The sequence below is a fragment of the Prionailurus viverrinus genome, chromosome A2 (genome assembly GCF_022837055.1).
Source record: "Prionailurus viverrinus isolate Anna chromosome A2, UM_Priviv_1.0, whole genome shotgun sequence".
Taxonomy (NCBI): Eukaryota; Metazoa; Chordata; class Mammalia; order Carnivora; family Felidae; genus Prionailurus; species Prionailurus viverrinus.
This window is the reverse complement of record NC_062562.1, coordinates 112204983-112229497: the sequence shown is the minus strand read 5'-3', so window position 1 is coordinate 112229497 and position 24515 is coordinate 112204983. Positions and strand designations below refer to the sequence as shown.

Below are 24515 nucleotides of genomic sequence, written 5' to 3'. Positions count from 1 at the left end.
TTTCCAGCATCTCTGGTCCACAGCTCAGTTCCTCCAGCAGGGTCTCAGAGAGTGTGATTAGGAATGTATCTGCAAGAAGACACAAATGCAAAACAAAAAAAACATTGAGTTCCAAATGAAGCAGCGATTCCCCAGTTTGACTGTCAACGGCATTCTACCAGAACTATAAAATTCATCTAAAAAAATATCAAGACATAATTCATTTTAATTTAATTTACAAAGTAATCAGATGCTCTGAAATCTTTTTTGAGAAGAAGTAATAGGAAAGAGGACGGTGACCTTAAATTAAAGAGTGTGTATCATAATTTGGGGGAAGTGTTGGGAATCTGTATCTTAATATCCTATTTTTCCATATCTTTGAAAAATAATTTAGTTCTTATGACATGCGTTAAAATAGAACTGGCAAGTCATAAAACATAATTTCCATGCATATGTTCACATAAAGACAACCCGAATGCTGAAACTAAAAATTCAAACTTTCAAAGGTATTCTGGAATAGTAACATATTTTTTAAAAAAGATTGTTTTTCATTGCCAAACATGGCTCTAAAATTGAGCAAGTAAAATTCCAGATCACTCAGAGTTTTGTACAAACCTCTACTAATGCAAAATAAATGTTTTCCCTTAAAATGGTATTTTTTAGTACATTTTCATACATGTTTTTCTTTTATTTTCCACAATAAAGAGAAAAGATAAAATCTTCCAAGACATCCCAGGTTTGAATGCCAACTTATGTGTATATATGGTTTTTTCATTTATTTTTTAAGTGATTTTTATTTTTTAAGTTTTAATTTTTTTAGTTTACATCAAAGTTACTTAATTAAGAAAAGTGACATAAATTAAATAGGCATCCCCAAAATGACATTCACTGTGCAATATTTTTTGTTATTTTGTAAGCCTTCTAGAAGTGTCTTTTTAAACAAAGTTCTCTAGGAAATTGTGTCCTCTTGTGGTCACTGGCAAAAACAACATGTTTTGTGCAGGAAGAATCAATCAAAACAATGGAAATAGGATTTAAGGCTTCAGGAAAAGCCATTTGTGAAAAAAGGAAATCCCTTGAAGTGTAGAGAGATGAAAGTTAGGAGTAATCAGAGTAGGAACTTTATCTGGAAAAACACAGAATATAAACCATTAGATTTATATTTAAATTGCTTGATGATTAGACAGAAAAGATAAAAACGCTTACTAAGTAGGAAGACTATGGTCATGATAAAAGCCGCTATGAATAAGTACATATTTCTTACATTATTTCTTCAGTTACTCCAACAGCTCTCTGAAATAGGTGAATGTGTATGTCACCAAGGTTAACTGGCAGCAAAGACAGGACAGTCTCTCTAGCCTGCACACCCAACAAGTTAATAAAAGCTGGGTGGGGAGGAGGCTCTTCAAGACACCATACTTTTCCACACTCTGATTCCTCTTTATGTACAAGTTCAGCATATGCTGTTTCTTGATCTTACCTTCACTTTGAATGCACAATGTCAGATATTGTAAAGATTAATTTATTTGAAATTTGATTTGCTTGTTTAAGGTGCTCCTGGCAACTCAATTTCTTATGCTTTATCCTTTTTCATTTTACGTCCAGACTGAAAGCTTCACATTTGATAATTTTAGTTCCTGATCCTTAAAGAAGTTTGGAAAGAGAAATATAGAATCAGTTAGATTCATGAATTAAACTACCATGAAAAGAGAAAGAGGATGACCTCTTCTTTAGGGTAAGGTGTTCAAACACGAAGGCTGCCTGTGTCACCAATCCAAGTCACTTGTGCTGACACAGACTTCATACTCCGCTTTGAAAAAATTCTCTTACTTAACCATCAAACTAGGCAATCCCCCATGGAGTGTTCAAAACAAGATGAAATCTAAGATGTCCATTCAACTGCAGCCTTCTCCAATTTGCTCCCCCTTCTGTGTGAACACTCCTGTGCCACGTTCATGCAATTCAGAGAAATTATTTCATAGAACTCTAAGCCAGCCTACAGGTGGTAGGTCATCCAAAGAATAAGGGGAAAGAGTAGGAAGAGAGAGACTCAAGCACTCACCTTTTGTGCAATCCCAGCTCCCAAATTTACCACCTTGCTAACAATTCTATAGTATATGCATGTTTCTTTTCCTTCTCTAAAAGTATTTATAGATGAATGTTGCTAAGAGAATGCCAGTGGGTACACATTCAGACCGTAAAAATACAGATACATACATACTTACTGCATCTGCTCAGTAGGAGATTCCTAACTCTGTTTCTTCTAACAGTATTTTTTTTTTCACTTTTTAACACAGCACACATTCCTCAGGAAGGACTGCTAACATGCCAAGTTTGCAGTTTTGAAAACAAAGCTCGTTTTGAATTATCCAAGTGCAAAAGAAAAACTTTTTTGTTTTCAGTTCTTTTTTTTTTTTCAGGGAATTTGTTTTAGAAGTAGACAAAATGATTTAATTTCAATTAATCCAGTATTCCCAAAGAAGGCAGTTCTCCACTAACGTTCTTCAAGTCAGGCTGAGTTCAGCCCCAAGGGGAAATTTCTAAAACCATTTTTTAAGAGCCTGAAATTAGGATTTTAGAACTAGGGATGCTTTCCCCCAGAAAGTGTGGACAAGAAAATTGTTAGATAAAATGTTATGTAGGATATAGCTGCAGATGAACAGGGTGGGACCAGGAAATATTACAGCCTTGCAAAGCAGGGAGTATTGAGCCCCAGACATTTTGAGAGGTAATTCATTTGGCAAGCCACAGAATTCTGCTCAAAAAGTAACATGTAGGCACTGAAAACCCCTCTCATTCTCTTCGTCCATTTCTTCAAAGAGCTCAAGAGAAATTTCTTCTCAGAACTAAAGTCATTGATTATGACTCTGTCAGGAAGATTCCATGCCGAGATGGTTCTAGTTAGGTCATTCATTTTCAGCCCTCTTGTAAGCATTCTGGCATCCAGAGCGCAGCCTCAGCCCCCGGGGATCCCTGGTGCCCAGCAGCCAGGAGCTCTTCATTCCCTAGAAGTTTAGTTGCTCAGAACAGGGCTGGGTTAATTTGTTTAAGAACTAGTCTTGGAGATTGATGACTCTGCAAGTCTGGCTGGCTAAGGATCCCTGGCTGCTAGCTGCAGAGGACTCCTTTCTCCTCCAGCTTCTCTGCCCTAATTTCTATCCCGCAACCCCAATTCCCCACCCCAATTCCCCTTGGTCAGGTAAGGTTTCCCTTTACACTTTGCCCACACTTTCCTGTCTTGCTTGTCCATAGCCACAAAGGAAAAAGTCCAATTATTCAATCTCTTTAGTTTTAAGACTTCAACCAAAAGGGAAAAGAAAAACAAAATTAAGATTTGAGATTGATCTTTAAAAAAGAAAGGTAAAGGTGGAAAATTTTCAAGATTTCTGCAGCCACCTTCAAATAAGAATTGTGGAATAATCTGCAATTCAGATTTATAAGAGAGAACACTGGGTAGAGTGGGGCAGAATTTCTGCCTTATTCTCTGCTTCCAAGAGATAAAATCCTACAGGCAGAAGATGAAAACAAAAGGGTGACTTATCATAATGAGTTTTGTTTTAAGGATACCTGCCTGCACACTATTAAGTGGAGGTCAAGTAGAATCCACTTTCCAGACGGGCTCTCATTTTAAAATGCCGCGGGAGCTCTCCAAGCAGGCCAGTCAGCATGCTGTGGGCATTGTTTCTGAATATTTGTAAAAATGGTGATAGACAGACCCTGCAAGTCACACCTCCCATGAAAGCACTGCCTTGTTCACCCCCACGGGAGGGATGCCTCTTGCCCTCACTTCCCCCAGAAGTCTGAGCCCTTCAGCCAGCTCCAGGCGCTCCAGACCCCAGGGTTTCCGGACTGAATCTGCGAGCCTCAGCGGGGCAGAGCCACATGGCCTGCCCTCGTGTTGCCTGGGCTCCCTCCTCCTCTTCCTCCTCCTCCTGACACCCGGGACAACGACCCTCCATCAGGCCCAGAATGGGGTCCTTTGCTAAGTTAATTCTCCCCTGACAGTCCAGTCTGGGGATAGCGTGAGAGGACCTTGGCCTGTGCAGGGCACACAAGCTCAGCACCCCCAAATCTACCCATGAATATCGACTAATGCTTTGCTTTGCAACTAACGGATGAACACGAAAAGCTTATTCTATCCCAACTCGTTCCAATAAAGAGAAACAAGTCTGGAACTGCAAAGATGGGTTTCTCTTCCACGAGGCTTTCCTTCCAGCCCACCAACTTTTGTTGCCTCTGATCTGACAGAAGCTGCATTAACACCCTCTTTGGGGCTCTTTGTTGTTAATGTATTAGACAGAATTGCTTAAAATATAAAAGCGTCCAAGTAACTGGACCACGTCTGGGTAGCACGAAGCATAACTGCCCACTCCACCTCCTAGGAACGAGGAGTGGAGAAAGTGTCTCTCACAACTGGCTTGGGCAAGCCGCGTTGTGTTCAGGGGCGTTGGGACCTCATCTCACTTTCTTACGAGCCTACCTTTAGAGGTCACAATGCGGGGCCTTATTGGGAAGTAGGGTAGGGATGAAATGGCCACAGTGTCCTCCACCTTGGGCTGGCAGCTCAGGAGATCAGGGCCGCAGCGAAAACGCTGCGCTGTCCCTCTCTGGCCCCGCTGCCTTCTCCAAGAACAAAACTGACTTCCGAGAATGATTTTCTGTCTCTTTCCAGCACCGTCGGAGGTGTAGCCTTTTGAGTGGTAGGAAGCGTTAGACTGGATCACTGTAGAGGGAAAAGGAAGGCCCCGATGCTTCTCAGGGAGGGGTGAGAGCAGGCCGGGGCGCAGATCCACACTCCCGTGTCGCAGCCACGTCTTCAGAAACGCCCACGACTTCAGGGCCCGCCGCAGCGGTTTGGCCTTTGGGGCTCTAGGGGCCCGTCTACCTGACTATTGGGGGAGCTCCGAGGCTGCCAGTTTTGCCATTGCCCCCACCCCAGCAATCCCAAAGGCGGCCCCACGGACCTAGAGGGTACTGGGGAGAGTTGAGACATCACGCACTGCGTAGAAGCTGTTGCTGCCGCTGCTGTCACAGCCACTCCGGGAGGGACTGACACCGCGGCCGAGAGGTCCCCTCCGGCCGCTTTCCGGGGCTGCGCTCGGGTGCGGGGGCGCGGCCCGCGCGCAAAGGCGCGGAAGGAAATCGCCCCGCGCCCGCCTGCGGAGGGCGGCGGGGAGGGAAGAGGGAGGGCAGCAAGGAGGCGGGCAGAGGGGCCGGCCGCCGGAGCCAGGTCGTTTTTGAATGGTTTGGGAGAACGAATTGTTAGACCCTGAGCAAGTGGGGGGTGGGGACGGGGAAAGGGGGGGGGGGGCTGGAAAGCGGAAACTTTCCTATAAAACTTCGAAAAGTCCCTCCTCCCCACGTCAGGCCAATGACACTGCTGCCCCCAAACTTTCCGCCTGCACGGAGGTATAAGAGCCTCCAAGTCTGCAGCTTTCGTCCAACTCCCAGACACCTCGCGGGCTCGCCGGCACCGGCAGCGTTTCCAGGAGGCCGAGCAGGGTGTGCGTGCGGCCGTTGGGCGCCTTCTTTTTGGACCTCGGGGCCATCCACACCGTCCCCTCCCCCTCCCGCCTCCCTCCCCGCCTCCCCCGCGCGCCCTCCCCGCGGAGATCCACCCCGTCCCTCCTCCCGCTCCCTCCTCGGCGGGCCGCACCGCCCCGGCCGGCGCCGCGCGCGGGGGAAGCTGGCGGGCTGAGGCGCCCCGCTCTCCTCCTTTTCCCGGGCCGCCCCTCTGCCCCGGGCCTGCGAGGCCGCACGCTGCCACCTGAGAGATGATGCAGGACGTGTCCAGCTCGCCAGTCTCGCCGGCCGACGACAGCCTGAGCAACAGCGAGGAAGAGCCGGACCGGCAGCAGCCGCCGAGCGGCAAGCGCGGGGGGCGCAAGCGGCGCAGCAGCCGGCGCAGCGCAGGCGGCGGCGCGGGGCCCGGCGGGGCCGCGGGCGGGGGCGTCGGAGGCGGCGACGAGCCGGGCAGCCCGGCCCAGGGCAAGCGCGGCAAGAAATCTGCGGGTGGCGGCGGCGGCGGCGCCGGCGGCGGCGGCAGCAGCAGCGGCGGCGGGAGCCCGCAGTCCTACGAGGAGCTGCAGACGCAGCGGGTCATGGCCAACGTGCGGGAGCGCCAGCGCACGCAATCGCTGAACGAGGCGTTCGCCGCGCTGCGGAAGATCATCCCCACGCTGCCTTCGGACAAGCTGAGCAAGATCCAGACCCTCAAGTTGGCGGCCAGGTACATCGACTTCCTCTACCAGGTTCTCCAGAGCGACGAGCTGGACTCCAAGATGGCAAGCTGCAGCTATGTGGCCCATGAGCGGCTCAGCTACGCCTTCTCGGTCTGGAGGATGGAGGGGGCCTGGTCCATGTCCGCGTCCCACTAGCAGGCGGAGCTCCCCACCCCCTCGGCAGGGCCGGAGACCTAGGTAAGGACCGACGCCTCTGCGCCCCTTCGCCGCTCAGGTGGCGGACGGACTGACGGCCGGGCCGCGGCTGCCTGCCCCTTCCTCAGCCCCCTCTCCCACTCCGCTCTCAGCCTTCGCCACCTCATCCCCTCAACGTCCCCGAAAGGCTGGTCGGTCCCCGCTAGGGAGAGAGAGGGGGGATGCGCCCCGGTTAGGAGTGTGCGTGTGCGTGAGTGTGCGTGCCAGACAGGAGGGAAGTCAGAGAAAGATTCCAGGGTCATGGGTAAGGACAGTTTTCTTGCCAGCGCCTCCCTTTCTTTTTGGCTTTAAGTTTTCCTTCTCCTTAAAACAAATGTTTCCAAATTCCACCTCCTCCTTCTTTCCGCCCACCCACTTCCTCTTGCCCTTGGGCTGAAATCCTTCCAGGTTGTTCAGCGCAATTTCTCAGTAGTGGTGATAAGAACAGAGCTCACTAGTCTTAGAAAACAGCCACGAAGACCTAAACAATAACCAACTTTCCCCTCTCTGGGTTTTTGCAGATGTCATTGTTTCCAGAGAAGGAGCAAATGGACAGTCTAGAGACTCTGGAGCTGGATAACTAAAAATAAATATATATGCCAAAGATTTTCTTGGAAATTAGAAGAGCAGAACCCAAATTCAAAGAAACAGGGCGTGGGGCGCACTTTTAAAAGAGAAAGCGAGACAGGCCCGTGGACAGTGATTCCCAGACGGGCAGCGGCACCATCCTCACACCTCTGCATTCTGATAGAAGTCTGAACAGTTGTTTGTGTTCCTTTTTTTTTTTTTTGACGAAGAATGTTTTTATTTTTATTTTTTCATGCATGCATTCTCAAGAGGTCGTGCCAATCAGCCACTGAAAGGAAAGGCATCATTATGGACTTTCTCCATTTTAAAATGGTAACAACCAGAGGAATTTTAAGAACATCGTTAGAAATAAAAATACGGGGATCAAACTGACTTGCAAAATCACAGTCAGTTCATTCCTTTTTACCTTCTTCCTCTGAGGGAAAAAAAAAAACTTAAAATACAAAAAACAACATTCTATTTATTTATTGATGACCCATGGTAAAATGCAAATAGATCCGGTGTCTAAATGCATTCATATTTTTATGATTGTTTTGTAAATATCTTTGTATATTATTTTTCTGCAATAAATAAATATGATTGAAAATTTTAAGAACCTCAGAGTTTGGTCTATATTTTTAAAGCTCAGGATTAAGTTGGCGGTAAATACTTGCTTGTTTAACTCTGGAGGCACCCAGGAGGGAGGGGGCACTAATATAAACAAAGCAGTGAAAAACGCAAATAAACTAGCTACTGACAGGCACAGGCATGTTATTTAGAAAGACAGCTTTATTATTATTCCAATTTGGTGTTCAGTGGGCTTTGTGGCATCTATCCTTCATCTCTTACCAGTTCTCTAAACAGGGAAAACTTAAATTTGTTACTCACCTCTCTTGCTTATATTTTGAGGAGGCAGTCGTAGAACAGTTCAACACATATAAGCAATATGAAGCCAGCAGTCTTTTCTCTTGTTAACTCTGTATTTTTGTCATGAGCTCCACTGTTTGTGAGGATTTTTAAATAAGAGGTTCATTTCAGTGAACGGGTGTATAAAGTGTTCTTAAAATGACCTATCTGTACACGTATAAATCAATACAAATGCACTGAAAATAGTAAAGTTTAATTCAGCAGGAAAGATAATTCCAGTTGTAATTTATCTCTCTCTTTCATGAATGAAAATGATATTTAATGTCATGTTTGCTTAAAAGAAAAGCCAAAGTTAAGAATATTTTCCCATGTTGATGTTATCTATTTGGGAAGCATGCTCCTTTTTTATATGTATAAAGAACATACAACTATGGAGTCAAATACAATAAGCAAAAAACCTGAACTTCCAGTATCTTCAGTAACAATTGGAACAATTACAATTTTAAATGCAATAGCTATTCATTTTCTGGTCAGTTCATTAGCAAGTAGATTTTATCCAAAATTACACGGAATTTTTCCTTGGTTACTTATAGGTATACAAAATCTGATGAAGTTAAGTTAAATGGGCAAATGGGGCTTGATTTTTATTTCATTATGGTTATTTCTGAACCAGGAAAATATTGGCTCATAACTAATATCATTAGGAGCAATACGTTTGTATCACTCAGTGCTTAACTTTTACATCTAGTTTACTGCATTCAGGTGTAATCTGGCAAGCTTTCAAACTGGAAAATAATTTTGTTGTCTATTTCAAACAAAGGCTATGGCAGATAAGTGTATATGAATCCAAACAGGTCGTGTTTGTTCAACTCAGATTGAGGCTATTATTACCTGAAGGTTTTTCATTCCCTCCCACAACATCAGGGAATGCTGACATAACAATATTGTAAATTTACTATTCTGAATATTTGAGACCGTATTTTCGGATAAGGACCCTGTAGCATTTACTTACACTGAAAGGTTAGTGAAGGCTTGGGGAATTAATTTTTGGATTTTGGTATTCCTTTACCAAATAACTACATGAGCCGGGAAAGTGATTATATGTGCATGTATTTGTAGGGTGTGGGTGTATTGGCAGAGTGGAGAGAGAGAGGGAGTGCGTGTGTATAGGGTAGAAATGTAAGGGTACCCTAGAAGAATGAGGGAGAGCACATCGAGATGGTAATTCTCTCTTTTGTGTGTATCATCCTACACCTCCATTTTCTAAACTGTTCATGGAGGAATCTCCTTGTTCACTAGCTTGGTCTGACTATTTGATATTTCAGATTTCTTGACGTACATGAGGATGGAGCTGACTGTCATTGCTGAGAAGGTAATTTCTATCTTATCTCTGATGATTTAAAACCCAGAGGTTTCACAAAAGGTAGCCTTTCATTTGCCTTTTTAATTTTTTTCTTTTTTTCTTTTTTTCTTTTTCTTTAGTATTTTGTTCTCTTTTCTCATAAGAGAACCCTGTGGAGAAAAGCAAATACCATATTTGTGTTGCTAAACTGAAGGTGATCTTTTTCCCCTAGATTTTCAGAGAAATGAATGAATGAATGAAAGGTGATGAATAGCTTTACTTTGAATGAGAATAATTCATGGAAAATATTAACTATTAGAATACAATTTTCAGGTTGCAGACCGATTTTGTATTGCCAGTCTCCTCCCCCTTGCACATAACAATGCTAATTCTTTTTTAGAATAGAAATAAAGCCACCTGTATTTCTTTTGCTCTACTATTTTTTTCCTGTTTTAATTCTTTTTGCTACCTATTCTTATTTAAAGGACACTTAAAATGAATTACCTCTGCTTCAGAAGTGAGAATTTAATGTGATGGCTGGACTGGGGGACTCTACCCTTTAGCCAGAATGCATTCACTGCAGGGAAAAATGCTGTATAAAATAGCCTTGGGTGAATTCTATAAACCACTGAGTAAAAATGGTTCCTTTACTGTGCACATAGTTTTTAAAAAAAAAAAAAAAATCTTGCTTTTAATTTCGTTGGATTGATAGCCTTCAGTCATAAGAAAGTAAAGTTTTGTTCTTATACACACACATTTATTTTCCTTCTTTGTGAACACACTTGCTAAGCACATGCACAGATGATAATTCATGCACAGTTGCAGGTATCCTCTCTAAAGTGGTACAAATTATTAATAAAATAATGTTAAATAGCAACAACTCACATACTGTGTGTACTTTTTTCCCACACTCAACAACGGCACAAGCTTCTTGCTCCTGCAGTCTTCAGGCTCATATTCATAATGGAGCTTTTTAAGGGACACTTGGCCTCTTGCAAAAAAGTCGAGCATTTTGCACATTCCACGGTTTGGCAAACTCAGAACTGGTTATTTTCTCTAGACCGGTATCAAGTTCTTCTCAGGCATATGATTTCACTTGAAGTCCTGCCCAGGAATCCTTCAAAGTGAGCGTTTGTCCCGCTCTCATGATGTCAGGCGGTTTTCCCTGCATCTGTAATTTGAAGAAAAACAAACAAACCTGCGGGGAACAAACGCCACGGAAACCCAAACAGAACTCCGTGGGGAGCGGGAGTCTCACCTGCGGCGGGCGCGGGCGGGGGGCGCAGGCCCAGACTCCCCTGCGTGGGTGGCGGTCCGGTGCCGCACGGTGGAGAGAAAGACAATGTCGGTGCCCTTCTCCGACTGCGTAGACCGCTCCGGGCCCCGCGTCTGGCCGCTGCGCGGAGGCGGCGGTTCCAAGTGTCAGCGGTAGCAAAGGCGGCAGCAGCAACAGAGTCAGGCAAAGGCCCAGCCTCAAATTTCCTGAGACAGGCCTGTATTAGCGACAAACAGGGGTCGGGCGGGGGATCCCCGGGGGCCACTTTTGCAGAATTTTCTGCTTGTTGCGTCGTAAGCTGTGCCCCACCCCCAGCACCAGCGAAAGTGGAAGGAAAGTGCACCGTCAAAGTGGAAGGAGAAATCGGTTTCCTCGTAATTTCTCAAAGCCGGCAACCCCACTTTTTCCCGGAAACCTCGAAACCGAGACCTCAAAAATGCCAACAGGATTATTAATTATCCTTATTTACTGAACAGCAAAAGATAGACGCAGTAAACCGGGCATGGGATACATTTGCCATTTGCTTTTGTCCCAAGGCCCCAGGACGTGAGCCCACTTAATGTTCTTAGCAAATCAAAGCACGTGTCCTTTGAAGAAGGTGTGTAATTGGAGTTTAAGGCATGTATGGAATTCCCAGATGTCTATAAAGTAAGAAGGAGCATGTGGCAGGTCACTGGAAGGTGGGGCAGGTTAAAATCACTGGCACAAAGTCCCCCCCCCCCCCCCCCCCCCGCTTTATATTCGCCTTCTTTGTAAGAGCCAGGGAGGTAAACCTTGGGGAAAGGATGGGACGGGATCGTAATGAATGTCCAGCTTCTCCTATCAGAGTCATAGTAACCATGGTAAAAAGCACATGGTCAGAAAACCTCAAAGAAAACACTCAATTATAGCCGGGATTTCGTGGGCGCCTTGCAATGAGATCGTTTGGGGTTTGCTTCAGCGAAGGCCTCCAACGGCTGTCCTTCTTGTTTACGTGGACTGTTTTCTTTTCCTTCCATTCCCCCGCCCCCCCCCCCACTAAGTTTGTGGATGTGTCTTCGTACTTATGCGTGAACAAAATTCCGGGTTAGGAAAAGAAAAAAAAAATGTCTAAAAACATTCATTCCTAAAGGCAGCCTTCTTGGGGGAGGGGAGATTGAAGATTACGAGCAAGTGAAATTAAGTTTCTGTAAAACATGCAGTTTAAACATGGACCAGAAATGAGCGAATGTTCAATGAAAAGACAACCATCAGAATCAGCAGCACTCTTTTCTCATTTCACTGAGGAATATGTAGATGCATACGAGACTGTGGAATCCAAGCGCGACTCTGAATATTGTTGAGTAGGCATTTTGTTTTGTTTTGTTTTGTTTTTGGTTTGAAGCCGGAATCGAAGGCAATATGATTTTCTCCTTGGGTTCAAGATGGTGCTCTTACTTACCTGCACAGTGGAGCCAGAGGCGGACACGTAAGGATGGGGGTCTGCCAGAGAAGTTGGCCCTGGCAAAGGTTGGCCTTGGGAGGGGGTCGGTGTGGGGTCATCTGAGACTGGGGCCCAGAGCGTGGGGGCTGGAACAAAACGCGCCACAGACCCCGCCATTGAAGCAGGCGGGAGGGCTAAAAGGACGCGTGGGGGGGAGGGGGGACAAGAGTGTGACAAGTGAAAAGTTAAGCAGGTACCTGAAGGAAGTTTATCTTGCCCAGATGTTAGGGCTTTTATGAAATGTCACGTGAAGAGAACAGATGTACAATTTGCAAATGGGGCCACGCCTGTAAATACAAGGAGGCAAATGCTTGGAGGAAAATCCAGGCATAAATCATCAACCTCCTTTTCTAGTTATCTATTCTCTCCTTTAAATATTTGCCACCAGAAAGAGAAGACACATCTTAAATCGTCAAGTGCCTCTTGGAGCAGAAGTCGCAATCCTATCCCCTTCCAGCACTCCCCATCCCCTAGGTGTCTTGGGTGCAGAGGGGTGGGGTGGCTGGCAAATATCTTCTCCCTTTGCGTTTTCCTTCTTCAGGTTCCCCATCCCCCACGTTTCTGTCTTGGCCTCTCAGAGACTTTTGATCCTGAGAAACGTATCAGATCTCGGTTAGGAAAAGCTGAAACTAATCAATTGCCTTTTTGAAGGGGTAGAGAGTGATAAGAAGAGAGAAGGAATGCCCGGCCTGACAGACCCTAAACCCCCAAGATGGTTGGATGGGCTGAAAGATGAGCAGATGAACCGGTGATCCCTCACTCCTGGGGCGGGACCCAGGCTCTGGGGATCCTTGCTACCCATGGGGTAGGGCTTTTAGGAAGTTAAATTATCCGTTTGATTGAGAAGGATTTTTAAAAATCACTTATACAAATAAGAGGCTTTTTTCTTCTTCCACGCAAGAAGGAAGCTCAGTTCATAAAACTAAAATGAATTAGTAGTTGCCCAGTTGTGTGGAAGACAGTTCAATTCCTTTCTCTGTTCTTAAGAGAGATGTTTTAGAAGCTATTGTGACTCTTAATGCGTGGCTCAGGCCAGGATCTCTGCGCAATTAAGGTTTTAAATATTTGTTGACAATACTTTTAAGACTGTACATTAAATGAACGAGCTGTTCCATGGCTCTTCGTTTAAATGCCAGAGTATTCCTAGTCTCTGTAAAATTGACACGGCACCTGGCTTATAATTATTATATAGCTGCCCATACAGCTCTGTATTTTTTTAAAAATTTAAAAGTTGGGGAACTTTCTTCCACAATATTAAATCTAAACTTACTGTCAGCGTTTATGTTAATCCTCTTTGGATTTCCAAAGAATTGAAATAAATTCAAAATGATCAACTTTAAGGGTGACAGTTTTAAAAACGACAAGAGCAGATAAACAGACATATCTTTTCTCTCTATGGCATTTAATCTAAATACTCATCCAGCTGTCCCTGGAGGAACTTAACCTTGAGTTATTACCTTTGGGTACATATCATATCTGGTTATGGCCCCCAAAGCGTCCTGGAGGAAGACCTCAGATCCCGCCCCTCTGGGTTTGCCCAGCCTGGATGAGCCCCCACACCCTGACTCTGATACCGGTTGCTTCCCTTAGGGATTTCCAGACTTCCATTTCTAAACATAGTACTGGACCAAACAGTCTAAATTTCTTTTCTTTTGTTTATGAAACTTAACACCAATCAAAAAATTGTTACTATTGTTGAAAACCAACATGCAGCAAAAAGAGACCATGCCAAGACGGCAAGTTTAGCAGTGATAATGAATCCTTCAGAGAGGTCTGCTGATGCCACCCCTGCAACAGTGCGCTCCATTCCTGGGCAGAACGCTACCTTGCAGAGCAGCCTTCTTTAAAATGTTCTTATAAATCCTTCTTTCACTATGACTGAAGGAAATTTCTGTTAGCATCTTGTTAAGGTTGCCTCTCTCCTCATTCCACCCTTCGCTTCTCTTGCTTCGCCCTCCCCCCTACCCCCCATCAACACACACCTTTTAAAACTTTTAACTTTGTAACATAAAAAAGAGACCTGGAGCAGAGAATCCTTCTTCCTCTTCCTTCTCTCCAGGCCTCGACTGAGTGAAACTTAAAACACATCTCATAGATCAGTTTTCCTTCTCTGAAGTTAGGCACAGTCCACGACCCGGATTTTCAAATAGCCCAGGCTGGAGTCTGCAATATTTAATCCAGTCAGCTATTAAATGTCCTCCGGCTAAATCAAGAGTATAAGAATCCGTAGTAGGATAATGATACCAAGAGCAGTTTGGTAAAGGAAAGGGGGGCTGGGAGGGGACACGGACTCCAGGGATTCTTTGATTTGGAAAATCCTGTTTTTAGAACTCCTGTCAGAGTAATAACAAAGCAAAGAAACATGAAAGAACAACTCTTTGTTCCAGGATATGGTTTTAATGAAATACTACTAACACACACACACACACACACACACTCACGAAAAGAAAAAGAAACAAGAAAGATCTATTAACAACGGCTTCTGAGACTCCACTTCTCCTTTACCTATTAGGGACTAGCACGCTGCGCAACGTGAACCCCTCTCCCCCTTTTCTGCCGCCTCATTCCCTCCCTAATTAAGCCAAAGTGATAGTTCAGAAGACTCCCGGCGCACCTAACCACAGCGACACTGCTCTCGGCTACTCGTCCCTTCTCAGAGCACAGGCAGCGCCCTCCCCCACCCCTACCCCCGCTCCCGCCTCCGCCCCGGGAACTTGACTGCTGGGGCTTTGCCTTCTCCCTTCCGAATGTGGGCATCCGCGCTTTGGGAGCTAGTTCTCCCGGTCCCTGGCGGGAGGCCTTCTTAGGACCCCAACACATGTGACACCAAGGGGATGGCGTGCCCCAAATCTGCCCGCCTTGGCTCCCAGCTGACCCTGCCCAGCGCTTTTTTGTTGACTTAAAACATCCGGAGGGACTGCAACTAATATAGCAGACGGGGCTGGGGGTAGGGGAGGAGAACGAAGAGGCAGGGGGTGGGGATCACCAAGAGAAAAAGCAACAGCATTGGGAAAGAGGGGGAGCAACCTTTTAGGCAGCGGGAACCAGAGATTTGAGCAGCCGCGTCTGTCATCTGTAACAGCGGACAGATAAAAACCGTCCCAGATCAAAGAGGTTCGTTCATAAATCACCCATAAGAAACGGATTGTAAGGAGTAAAAGACACGTGTCGAATAATCTCAACCCTGGAGTCAGCTAGCTGCCAGCGCCGTTCCTAACGCCCCCTCTCGCGGTACCCGGGCAGCGAACGCGTCTTCCCGCAGGGAATGTATGTGGGGGGAGGTCTCTCCGTGCAAGTAACCCCCCCCTCCTCCCCGGTCCCCGTCAACCTCCTACCCTCAACCCCGCCGCCCCCTAGCTTCCGCCGTAGACGCCCGGCTGGGCCATCCCTGCTCCAGGCTTGAGATTCAGTACAATCGTTTGACTCTGGATTGACCAAGGAAGTCGTGGTAAAAATTGGAGTCTTTTCATTTCTGAGGCCAGAACGTTGCTCTTTCGGAATCGCAGACATCTCCCACTCTAGATCCCCTCTTAGTGTCCTTGTCCCTCTGAGGATCCCTCTGGGGAGAACTTGGACATTTGCAGCGTTAGGGTGCAAATGTAACTCAGCCCATAGAGGCAGGTCGGCAAGAGCACAAATTGCCTGGGCGGGTGTTTTCTGTTCCGAGTTTTCTAAGTTTCGGATGAACAGTGCTTTGCACTGACGTTTGCCGCACCAGTGTAATCTGTAAGGAGCACTTGCTGTCTGTAAACTCAGACCAAGCGAATTCCCTTTCTCCGCCTCCCATCTCCCAAGCCCCAGACTCTCTCGCACCTGCTTCTCTTGGTTGAAAAAACAAGCGAAAGCGAATGTCCAGTACCGCGTTCTAAACTCTCCAGCCAGCTGTTCGGAGGACCCTCGCAACGCGTATTGGGCGAGTTTAGAAATGCTGTGGTTGGCCATCCCCAAGAAAGCAGTTGACAAATCTAAGAAAAGATAGAGCTTGTGAATTTGTGCGAGGGATTTCCAGCGACAAATGCCTCTTACTCCTTCTCTCTCAGTTTTAGCATCCTCCAGATAAGTAGGATTTTGCTTATAATAGGTGTTTATGGTTCCAGGAATTGCACTTTGATCTAGGATTTTGGGGGTGGAGTGTCTAAGGGGTCTCTAGACGCTTGTCTGATTTGAATGCTTTTCAGGATGATTTATGGCAAAAGGCTCCTTTCTGACACTTCCAGATGCCAAAGCTCTTACCTTCCTGGAAGGGGTGAGGGAAACCTGCTTCCAATAGCCGCGAGGATGGGAGCCAGCGCGCCTACCGCGCCACCCTGCGGGTCACCTTAAATTGACAGCACACACCACCAGCCTTGGTGAGCAGCTGATAACCTTTCCCCTCCTTCCAACTTAAGGAGGAGGGAGAAACCTTTTCTTGAGAACCAAGCTGGGATGAGAAACCAAGTCACCGCTGTCAAGTTAGTCTCTAGCAGTTAACTCTAGTTTATGCAATTAACGAACCACCTGCTCTCGCCCCGTTGGTGGTTTGGTGTTAATGCGACTTGACCCACCAAAGTAAAGCGGGGAGGGAATAAGCCCTCCGTTGGGACCCCTGGTGGTTTCACCCGCCGGCCTCAGTCTCTGGCCGAGGCCGCGTGGATCGCAATCCTGGTTACCGCGGGGCGGAGGCCGGGACCGAGCTCAGAAGCAGCTGAGGCGTCGGGGCAGGAGTGGGGGGTGGGGGTGGGGGTGGAAGCGATGTCTTTCCGAAAGCTCCCCGCAGTCGTAGGACGGTGAGGCGAGGCCAGGAAAAATAACCCTCCCGACTCAATACTTCGAGCTCCACCGTGAAGCTGAAAAGCTGAAATGTGCGGCGCTGCAGGGGGGCAGGTCAGACAGGGCGGACGCTAGTGCGATTTTAGGGGACCCCTAGGGCCCACAGAGCAGAGAGCGCGCTGAAGACATTTGTCAACCTGAAGCTAAAGGTGGGCCCGACCCACAGTAGCCTCTAGCGGACGCTTTTTCCCCCGAGGAAACGACGGTTTCTAGCCGTTTCTTCTCCAAAATGTAGCTGATTGGGCACTGGGAAGGAGGAACTTTGTTTTCTTTCTTATTTCCCAAGGTGAAGGCAAATTAAGGAAGGAATTAGCGGAGCAGCCTCGAAGACCAGCGGTGAGGAGGGTCGAGGCCAGGGCACTGCTAGAAAATGTATGATTACAGAGGAAGGTGTAGCCCTGAGTGATATTCTGGTTATTTGCTTAGAATCCCACAAGGCTGGGAATCTGTGATATTTGGGAAAGAGTGTCTATTTCAGCCTTTCTCTGACGAGTCTCCACACTCCCTTCTCCCATGTCCCTTCGAGGTTAGTAACTACTACAAAGTCAAAGGTTTGCTTTCCCAATTGAGAAGTAAGCCTGATTTCCTGGGTGAAAGAGAATGGATTAACTCAAGAACGTGAAAAACAAAAACAAAAACAAAAACAAAAACACACGTATTTTCCAAAGTACAAGCTTCCTTCATTCTTTATAACATTGCAAAACAAAGAACCAGATCAGAGTTTATTGGTTTATGCAGAAAGGATCCTGATTTGATAAGCTTAATCATATGACAAAATACAAACCGATTATTCCCCTCCTCTCTAAAGGCAGCCTGAGAGGTTTTGGAAGTCACTGCCTTTTTCCTAGAGTTCCAATCACTACATCAAAAGACTCAGGTCACCTCTTGTGTTTTCTGTATGTATACATTCAAGAGCATAAACATATTAAATAAAAAACTTTTCCAACTTCAAACCTATCAAATGTTTAACAGCTGAAGGATATTCATCTTTAGGAGGCAGGCCAAAATGTCAATAAAAATTTAATTATTTCTGAAACATATGGGAGCACTTACAAGACCCAAAATGTGATACTAAGTATTGATATTGAGAGGAAACCAAACAATATACTTTCATATTTGCTGGTCAAGACCTTATACCCTGAAAAAATTCCACAAGCCACAGAAATTTTTATTCTTCCTGACAGGGTTTCTAAAACTAGCATGAAAGACAGGTTGGTGGTCAAAGGGGTCATCTGTATTCTGTGTAAGGAAAAATTAGTGTTGAACTCGTATGTGTTTGGCATTTGTTTTCTGGAGAAAACTGTGATGTCTATGATAGCAAATTACATTTCAGTAGGGGATGGAGGGAAGGTGTACATTGGTGTGGCCATTTTTGATTTTTAATACCTAACACAAACTGCTTTTCTGAAACGTTACATCCAAAATTTCTTTCCAGCTTATAATCCTGCCGTATTGAGAGATAGCCTTTTATGCTGGAAGGGACACTGGTGATATTATTTCTGCAGTTGGCTGTGATAAGACTGGTGTGCAACTTGGAATAATGTCCAAAATGTAATTAGGGTCTCTTAGGTAGCTACTTTTTTCCACTTAGAAGCATTAGCTTGTTTTCCATTTACAGCTTCCATAGGACTTTTGCTTTCTAAAAAATGACATCAAACTTTGTTGAATTGTAGGTTAATTTGCTGGTCAGCTGCCACTTTTGGACCAGTCCTCTGATAAATCCTGATAGTTGATTTGATTTAATTGTCATCATTTCCAGGTTTCATTGTGGTTCACTTCACAATGCCCTGAAGAGTTTCTTTGGTACCTCGTTTTCTGTTTCCCTAGACAAGAGGTTCTCAGTGTCAACATTAGCCTGATGGTGATTTGCATACCTTCCTGGATTGATAACCCATTTAACTGACAGTGAAGGACTCTGGAGTACAAAGTGTTTAAGATATTTGCCCAAGACTAACTGGGCCTAATCTGGTGCTCTTTTCTCTACTTAGGAGCATGGTTTTAAAATTTTAAGCAGGTTTGTAAACTCCAGAATTGGCCTGAGTATGAGAACTACCCATTTTCTTCTAGCTGATCAACCATTCCCCAAGGCTCACTATTTTTCTCTTACTACAGTTTTGTATAAACAAAGCAGATAACACAAGACCATGACTGTCTATTAACAAGTGAGGCGGGACACCATTCACTCTGTGTATGGATGTAACACCTGGCCAGCATCCTGTTTAGCTGTTTTATCCTTTCATTTCCTAAGAATGAAAATGAGTAGGGCTTTATTTATACTAAAAATTCTAATAGTAATATTATTTATATGTGTACCTTTCGAAGTACTTGTTATTTTATTTTGATTTTTACAATTACTGGTACAAAGCCTTGTTTGTGGAAAAATGCCCCAAGACCATTATTTTTGCCTTTTATAAGGATAATTACCACTAAGAATACTCTTACGAATTTAAGACTGATGGAAAAAGAAAGATAATTTAACTAGCATGTGCAGACACTGTTGGGCAGAAAAACCAGGAGTGTAGTTTGCCCCATGGAGTGATTATGGAATGAAGCAGAACCAAAGGAGAGTGATCATAAGTGGGTTTTCCTACTCTGTGCAAATGATCCCAGAGGTCTTTTCAGTTGGTGATCTGTGATGCTGTTCTTATGTCTGACATGCTTTCCTAGTGGGGTTTGTTTTCATGAGTTACTGATGCAAGGAACAATTTGAAATCAAGTTGTTAGTAGTAGAATTAAGAAAAGTAACACCCAGGTAAAGAGTGTGTGAAATTATTCGAATGTATGGCCACAAGTGACTCTCATTTACTCCTGTGAAAGATCTACCCAATTGTCTGATTGTACAGCTAGAGTTAAATATCATGTAGATCTGCAGAGGCAGTTTCAAAATGTTCATTCTTCCCCAACCGCTTTTCCCCAAGTGACAGGCTGCGTGGGTGGCCACTGTGACACTGCCTTCAGTTAAACAAATGCATGATTATTCAATCAACAAACATTTCTTGGGGGTCTCTGTAAAGCCTAAAGGCTATGTAGAAGTGACTGTGTCATGTTCATCATAACAAACAAAGGAACCTCTAATTACAGAAGGTTGGTCTCACCTATGGATATTTGCTGCACGTGTGCTGAAGGCCTCTCCAACTGTTTTTCTTTGATATTCTGGGGGGCACAGAAAATTAGAGCCCCCTACCTGTGGAAGAATAGGAGTGGAGAGGTAAAAGTGATTCACTCTGCATTTAGTATTCTAAGAGTGGAAACTTTAGAACAGACAGTAAAAGTGACTCTAAGAACATTGTCTTTTGGCCTTTGCTACTTGTCTTTCTTTTCAATGGACACTTACCAATCTGTAGCAAAATCCTATATAGTTGCTTATTAGCTTTAAGATTTTTATGCCTATCCAGCTCACTACTATAATCTCAGCATCTTGCTTTAGGACCTGTCACATGGCATTTTTGTTGATTTGAATATCACTCCTATACTATTAGGGAAACTGAGGCAGAGAGGCAGAATTCACATCTAAAGAACAAAAAAAAAAAAAAAAAAAAAAAAAGACTATATGACAGTCCCATACTGTGGTGGTGGGGAAATTCATGTACTTGTATCTCAGGTTTAGAATGAAAACCCAAATAAGCACAAAAGAAAATATTATTAAAACTTTGAGATTCAGACATTAATTTTAACTTACGTGTTTTAGAGTGCTTTCTATATGGAGCCCATAGCTGCCATTTGCCTATATGATTTCTTTGTGTGAATAAGTAAAGAGATCCCTTTTTCCCAGGGCTTATGTCTTCCCTGTCAGAGCAGGGCTGACATCAGGCCCCATTGCCCCATGGACCAAATGCCTTTGTTCAGTAAACATCCCTCACAACCGTGGGTAGCAGCCTTGGTACCTCAAGAGCAATAATTGTCAAATGTAATAAGAAATCTGGCTAGCTTGTTATCAGTATGTTTTCAAGTCTATGAAATTGATTCCACTTGATTTCTGTCAAAGACCCAAATAGAGAGTCTCCACATGTGCTTCTAAACCAAACTGGGATAGTTTACCCAGGAGGGTCTCTTCTCCTGATCCAGCCAATTCCATTTTCCTATATTCCTGTGCTATAAAAAGCTCTATATTGTCCCATCACCTCCTAAAACAGTATGAACACTGGTAACTAAACAGTATATGTCAATCAGTATCTACTGAAAAACTGAAACTCCAAGTTACTTACTTATTGCATATATATGCATACATTATTCCAAACCCAAGAGTGGTGGTTTAGAGATTTAAATATAATTGATTGTGAATTGAAAAGAGGTATTCTAAAACTATTTTAAATTTGGTATGATTAGTATGAATGGAGAAAGCTGCTTCCCCACCCCCGTTCTTCTCCTGCCTTCCCCCCTCACTCCAGGGATGTGGTGAACTTGTGTAATTTAAGGCAGGTGGTCCACATAGTAGGCTGACCACAGAGGATGAGAGTGTGTGCATTTGATACCCTGACTGCTGCTCTTTAATAGACTTTAAATATACTATGACTATTATTTGGCTTTTGGCTATTACATTTATTTTCACTTTCTTTCAAAGGCTTCTCTCTTTCATTTCGTCATTTTCCGCACACTGAAATGCAACCCAGGTCCAGTGGCACCAACCAGAGAATTTATCTATGTTGTCATCAAACTGGATGCAAACGAAATATCAAAGGGGGGCAGAGGGCGCCACTATATAGGGCTCTTGAATGCTGACAGAAAATGCATGCATTTTTCTTTGCCTAGGTAATAACAATACTTTATTTTTATATAAAGCCTTTCATCTGAGAATCTCAAAGGCCTTCAAGATGTCGTTTGGGTCTGGCATTCTTCAATTGGCTGCCCTTTGTCTCTTTCAGTAAGGAAACATTCCTGCTGGATGTAGTTTCATAACTGATCTTGCACTTGAGTATGCACATTCAGGGGCCAAGGGCACTGAGTGTTTCTTGAATAGATCAAACAAATGGCCAGTTATGACATTCTCAAAACAACCCTGAGAGGAAGATGGGTGGCAAAGGTGATTATCTAATTTGCAGATGGAGCAGTTGTGACACAGCAGGTTAAGTGACTCACCTGAGGGCACACAGTGGAGTCTTTGTTACTGCTGGAAACAGTAGTAACATCTACCAGACCATTAGCAAGGCTCTGTTTCTTTGACATCCCACCTATCTGCTCCTTGCCCTTTCAGAATGAAAATCTCTAAGAAATGGCACCCTTGTGCGTATAAAAAAGGAGAATAGAGTAGCAACTTTGGAAATGTTTAAGATGAAATGTGTGGGCCTTACTTCTTCAGAAAAATCACAGCTTCTGTTCAAACTAGTGAGTCTAAAATATAAAAGAAATATCCCTTGCACATAGAAAGTGGAAGTATGATCTTTAAATTCCATTCCTTGTAAGTAAGAGAGCACATGTTGGTCTCAGCCAGGAAGCATAGCGTTAGTGGGATATGTATTTATGTATAGCTATATATGCAAATTCCTTAAGCTATTTGCACATTTTAAAACTTAAAGGAACTTACCTTACTTGTAACTGTCTTTTTCTTTCCTGGAATTTTGTTTTGCTCATCATTTCAAGCATTGCCACTGGCTTCACATCACAGTTATTAATCTGGAAGAGCCCTGAATCTGGATTATTCCTCGGTATAACTATATATAATTTACTATTAACTCTATGTTTGATAATTCTGACTGTGATATTACACTTAACGTTTATGTTTTAATGTCCTCTTGGGACACCATATGATAATTTACTTTTACTTTTAAAATTCATGGGGGCATGGATCCCAACTTTGCTTTTGCAAGTAAAGTCACTTCTGTATTTTATTCAAGTAAGAAAAACTAACAGACGGAGTATGTATATATATTTTTAATAGACAGTACTTCATAATAAATGTGACTGTAGTTTTCATGTGAGAATAATTATACATTTGAAACAAAATAATTTATTAAACAAAAACGTATTTGTTTTGTTTTTCTTTCCTTTATCTTATATTCCATTTGAGTTTCTAACATGGAACCTGCCTTTCAAAGTGAAAGATTTTTACAAAAAGTCAAAGAAAAAAGTTCTGGAGTGATTTCTATATTATATATCCTGAAGCTGTCATTAGTCCATTTTACTGACAGTTATATATAAAAAGAAAAAAAAATCTTGGGTGTGTGTCTTCCTATTTTTCTAAGTTTAGACATTCTCAGATCCAAGATATGTAATTTAGAAAGCTTAGGAAAAGCTGTTCCATATATAACATTGGTTTCACCATATCAGGGGTAGAAATCTCAGTGATATGCCCATTTTCTTTATCTGTACATACCATCTAGGTTCTCAGCCTCGTTTTGATCTACTCCAGAAGGAATATGCATAAACAAGCAGGAGAAATGATGAGAAAGTTAAAAACTCAGTGATCTTACTTTGCCTGACTTTGAGAGTCTAGAATCTGTACTGTAACTTGTCATTATCAGTCTCTCTCTTCCATGAAATCGCCATTGCTTTGTGCTCACTCTACAAATGAAGCCATATTTGAGAAAGAAGGTGAAGGTGTAGCAATGTCAAACAATGAAAGATGCTTAAGATTTTTTTCCTGCTTTATTAGATAATCTGAGTATGGCTTTTGCTCTTCTTTTTCTTAGAGTAATCAAACCCTTAATGTTAGCCTTTTCATTGGCACATGTATCTTTGTTTTGAGGTTATGAGGCCTTCTTGCATTACTGATTTGCCCTAAATAAAAGTTCCATTTCTGATGTATAGTTGAGTTGGTTTAGGTCATGAGTGAAAAAAAGAAGAACAAGTCTAGTGTAAGCTCCACCACTTATTAGCTGTGTTATTTGCCAATTAACTGAATTTATCTGGGCATCAGGTTCTCTAAAATTGGGGAGAGTGGTAGATTATATCACAAGCATTATCATTCTGTCATTGTATGACCTAATATCTCTGATGATGCTTCAATAAAATGCAGTTTTAAATTACCATTGCCAGCTAGCTTATCAAGACATTTTTTTCTGTCAGATGCCAAATTTTACATCATAAGATCAAGTAAAATGTATTTTATAAAAAAATTGTAACTTCAAAATTGTGAAATAAAGCATTATTTATAAATCAAAAAACTCTTTCTGAACTTCAAATTACTATAGTTAAAAAGCAAAAATAAAAACTTGAAATCTGGGAGCAAATGCAAAAGTAGTGGTAAATCGATAACATCTCATTGCTTTTAAAAGTCATTTGCTAATAGTTTAACTTTACCATTTTCTTGTTAAAGGAAAGTATTTGTTATTTATCCCTTAATCAAAGATAATTCTATCTTAAATCATAAGGTATCTTTACTAGTCAATATTAATCTTATTCAACAGTTCGTAGCTATGGACCATGAGAGACAATGAGTGTATGTGTTTACACATACAATTGGCATGCTTATTACTGATAATGAAAAATGATAGGTACAGGGATGTATATTGGCTTTGAAGATTCTTTAAAGTATTAGTTCACAATTTTTCATCAAAATTTTCTTTTTCACGTTATGACATCAAAGTAAGGGTTTAAAACTTGAAACTTTTCCTAGGACTCATTCTCTGAAGTATTTCTGTTTCTTGTTTTGTTTTGTGGTCACTAACCACAGAGAAATTTGTCTTTTTTACATATGCTGGAAATAATTTACTGCTTTTAGAAATATTAAACCACAAAAAAAAACCCAATGTTAAAGAAACATTATGGGTCTGCCGAAGCCCTCAAAAAGGCAGGAAATTGAGAGTTAATGCGGAAGCTCTGATCTGGCTCTATATCCAAGGGACGTTAGACCTCTGAAGA

The 24515-nt window shown here is 43.4% G+C and overlaps 1 protein-coding gene across 1 annotated transcript; it reads left to right on the top strand.

Moving 5' to 3' along the window:
* The first annotated feature begins 5397 nt into the window (after window positions 1-5397).
* Window positions 5398-6976, top strand: TWIST1 (twist family bHLH transcription factor 1). Its single transcript, XM_047848923.1, has 2 exons — window positions 5398-6398; window positions 6917-6976. Exon 1 carries the CDS (start codon window positions 5754-5756, stop codon window positions 6354-6356), a length of 603 nt encoding a protein of 200 aa, XP_047704879.1. The 5' UTR covers window positions 5398-5753; the 3' UTR covers window positions 6357-6398; window positions 6917-6976.
* The last annotated feature ends 17539 nt before the right edge of the window (window positions 6977-24515 follow it).

Excerpts from the sequence above, each read along its gene's own strand:
- TWIST1 (XM_047848923.1), top strand. The coding sequence starts at position 5,754 with ATGATGCAGGACGTGTCCAGCTCGCCAGTCTCGCCGGCCGACGACAGC.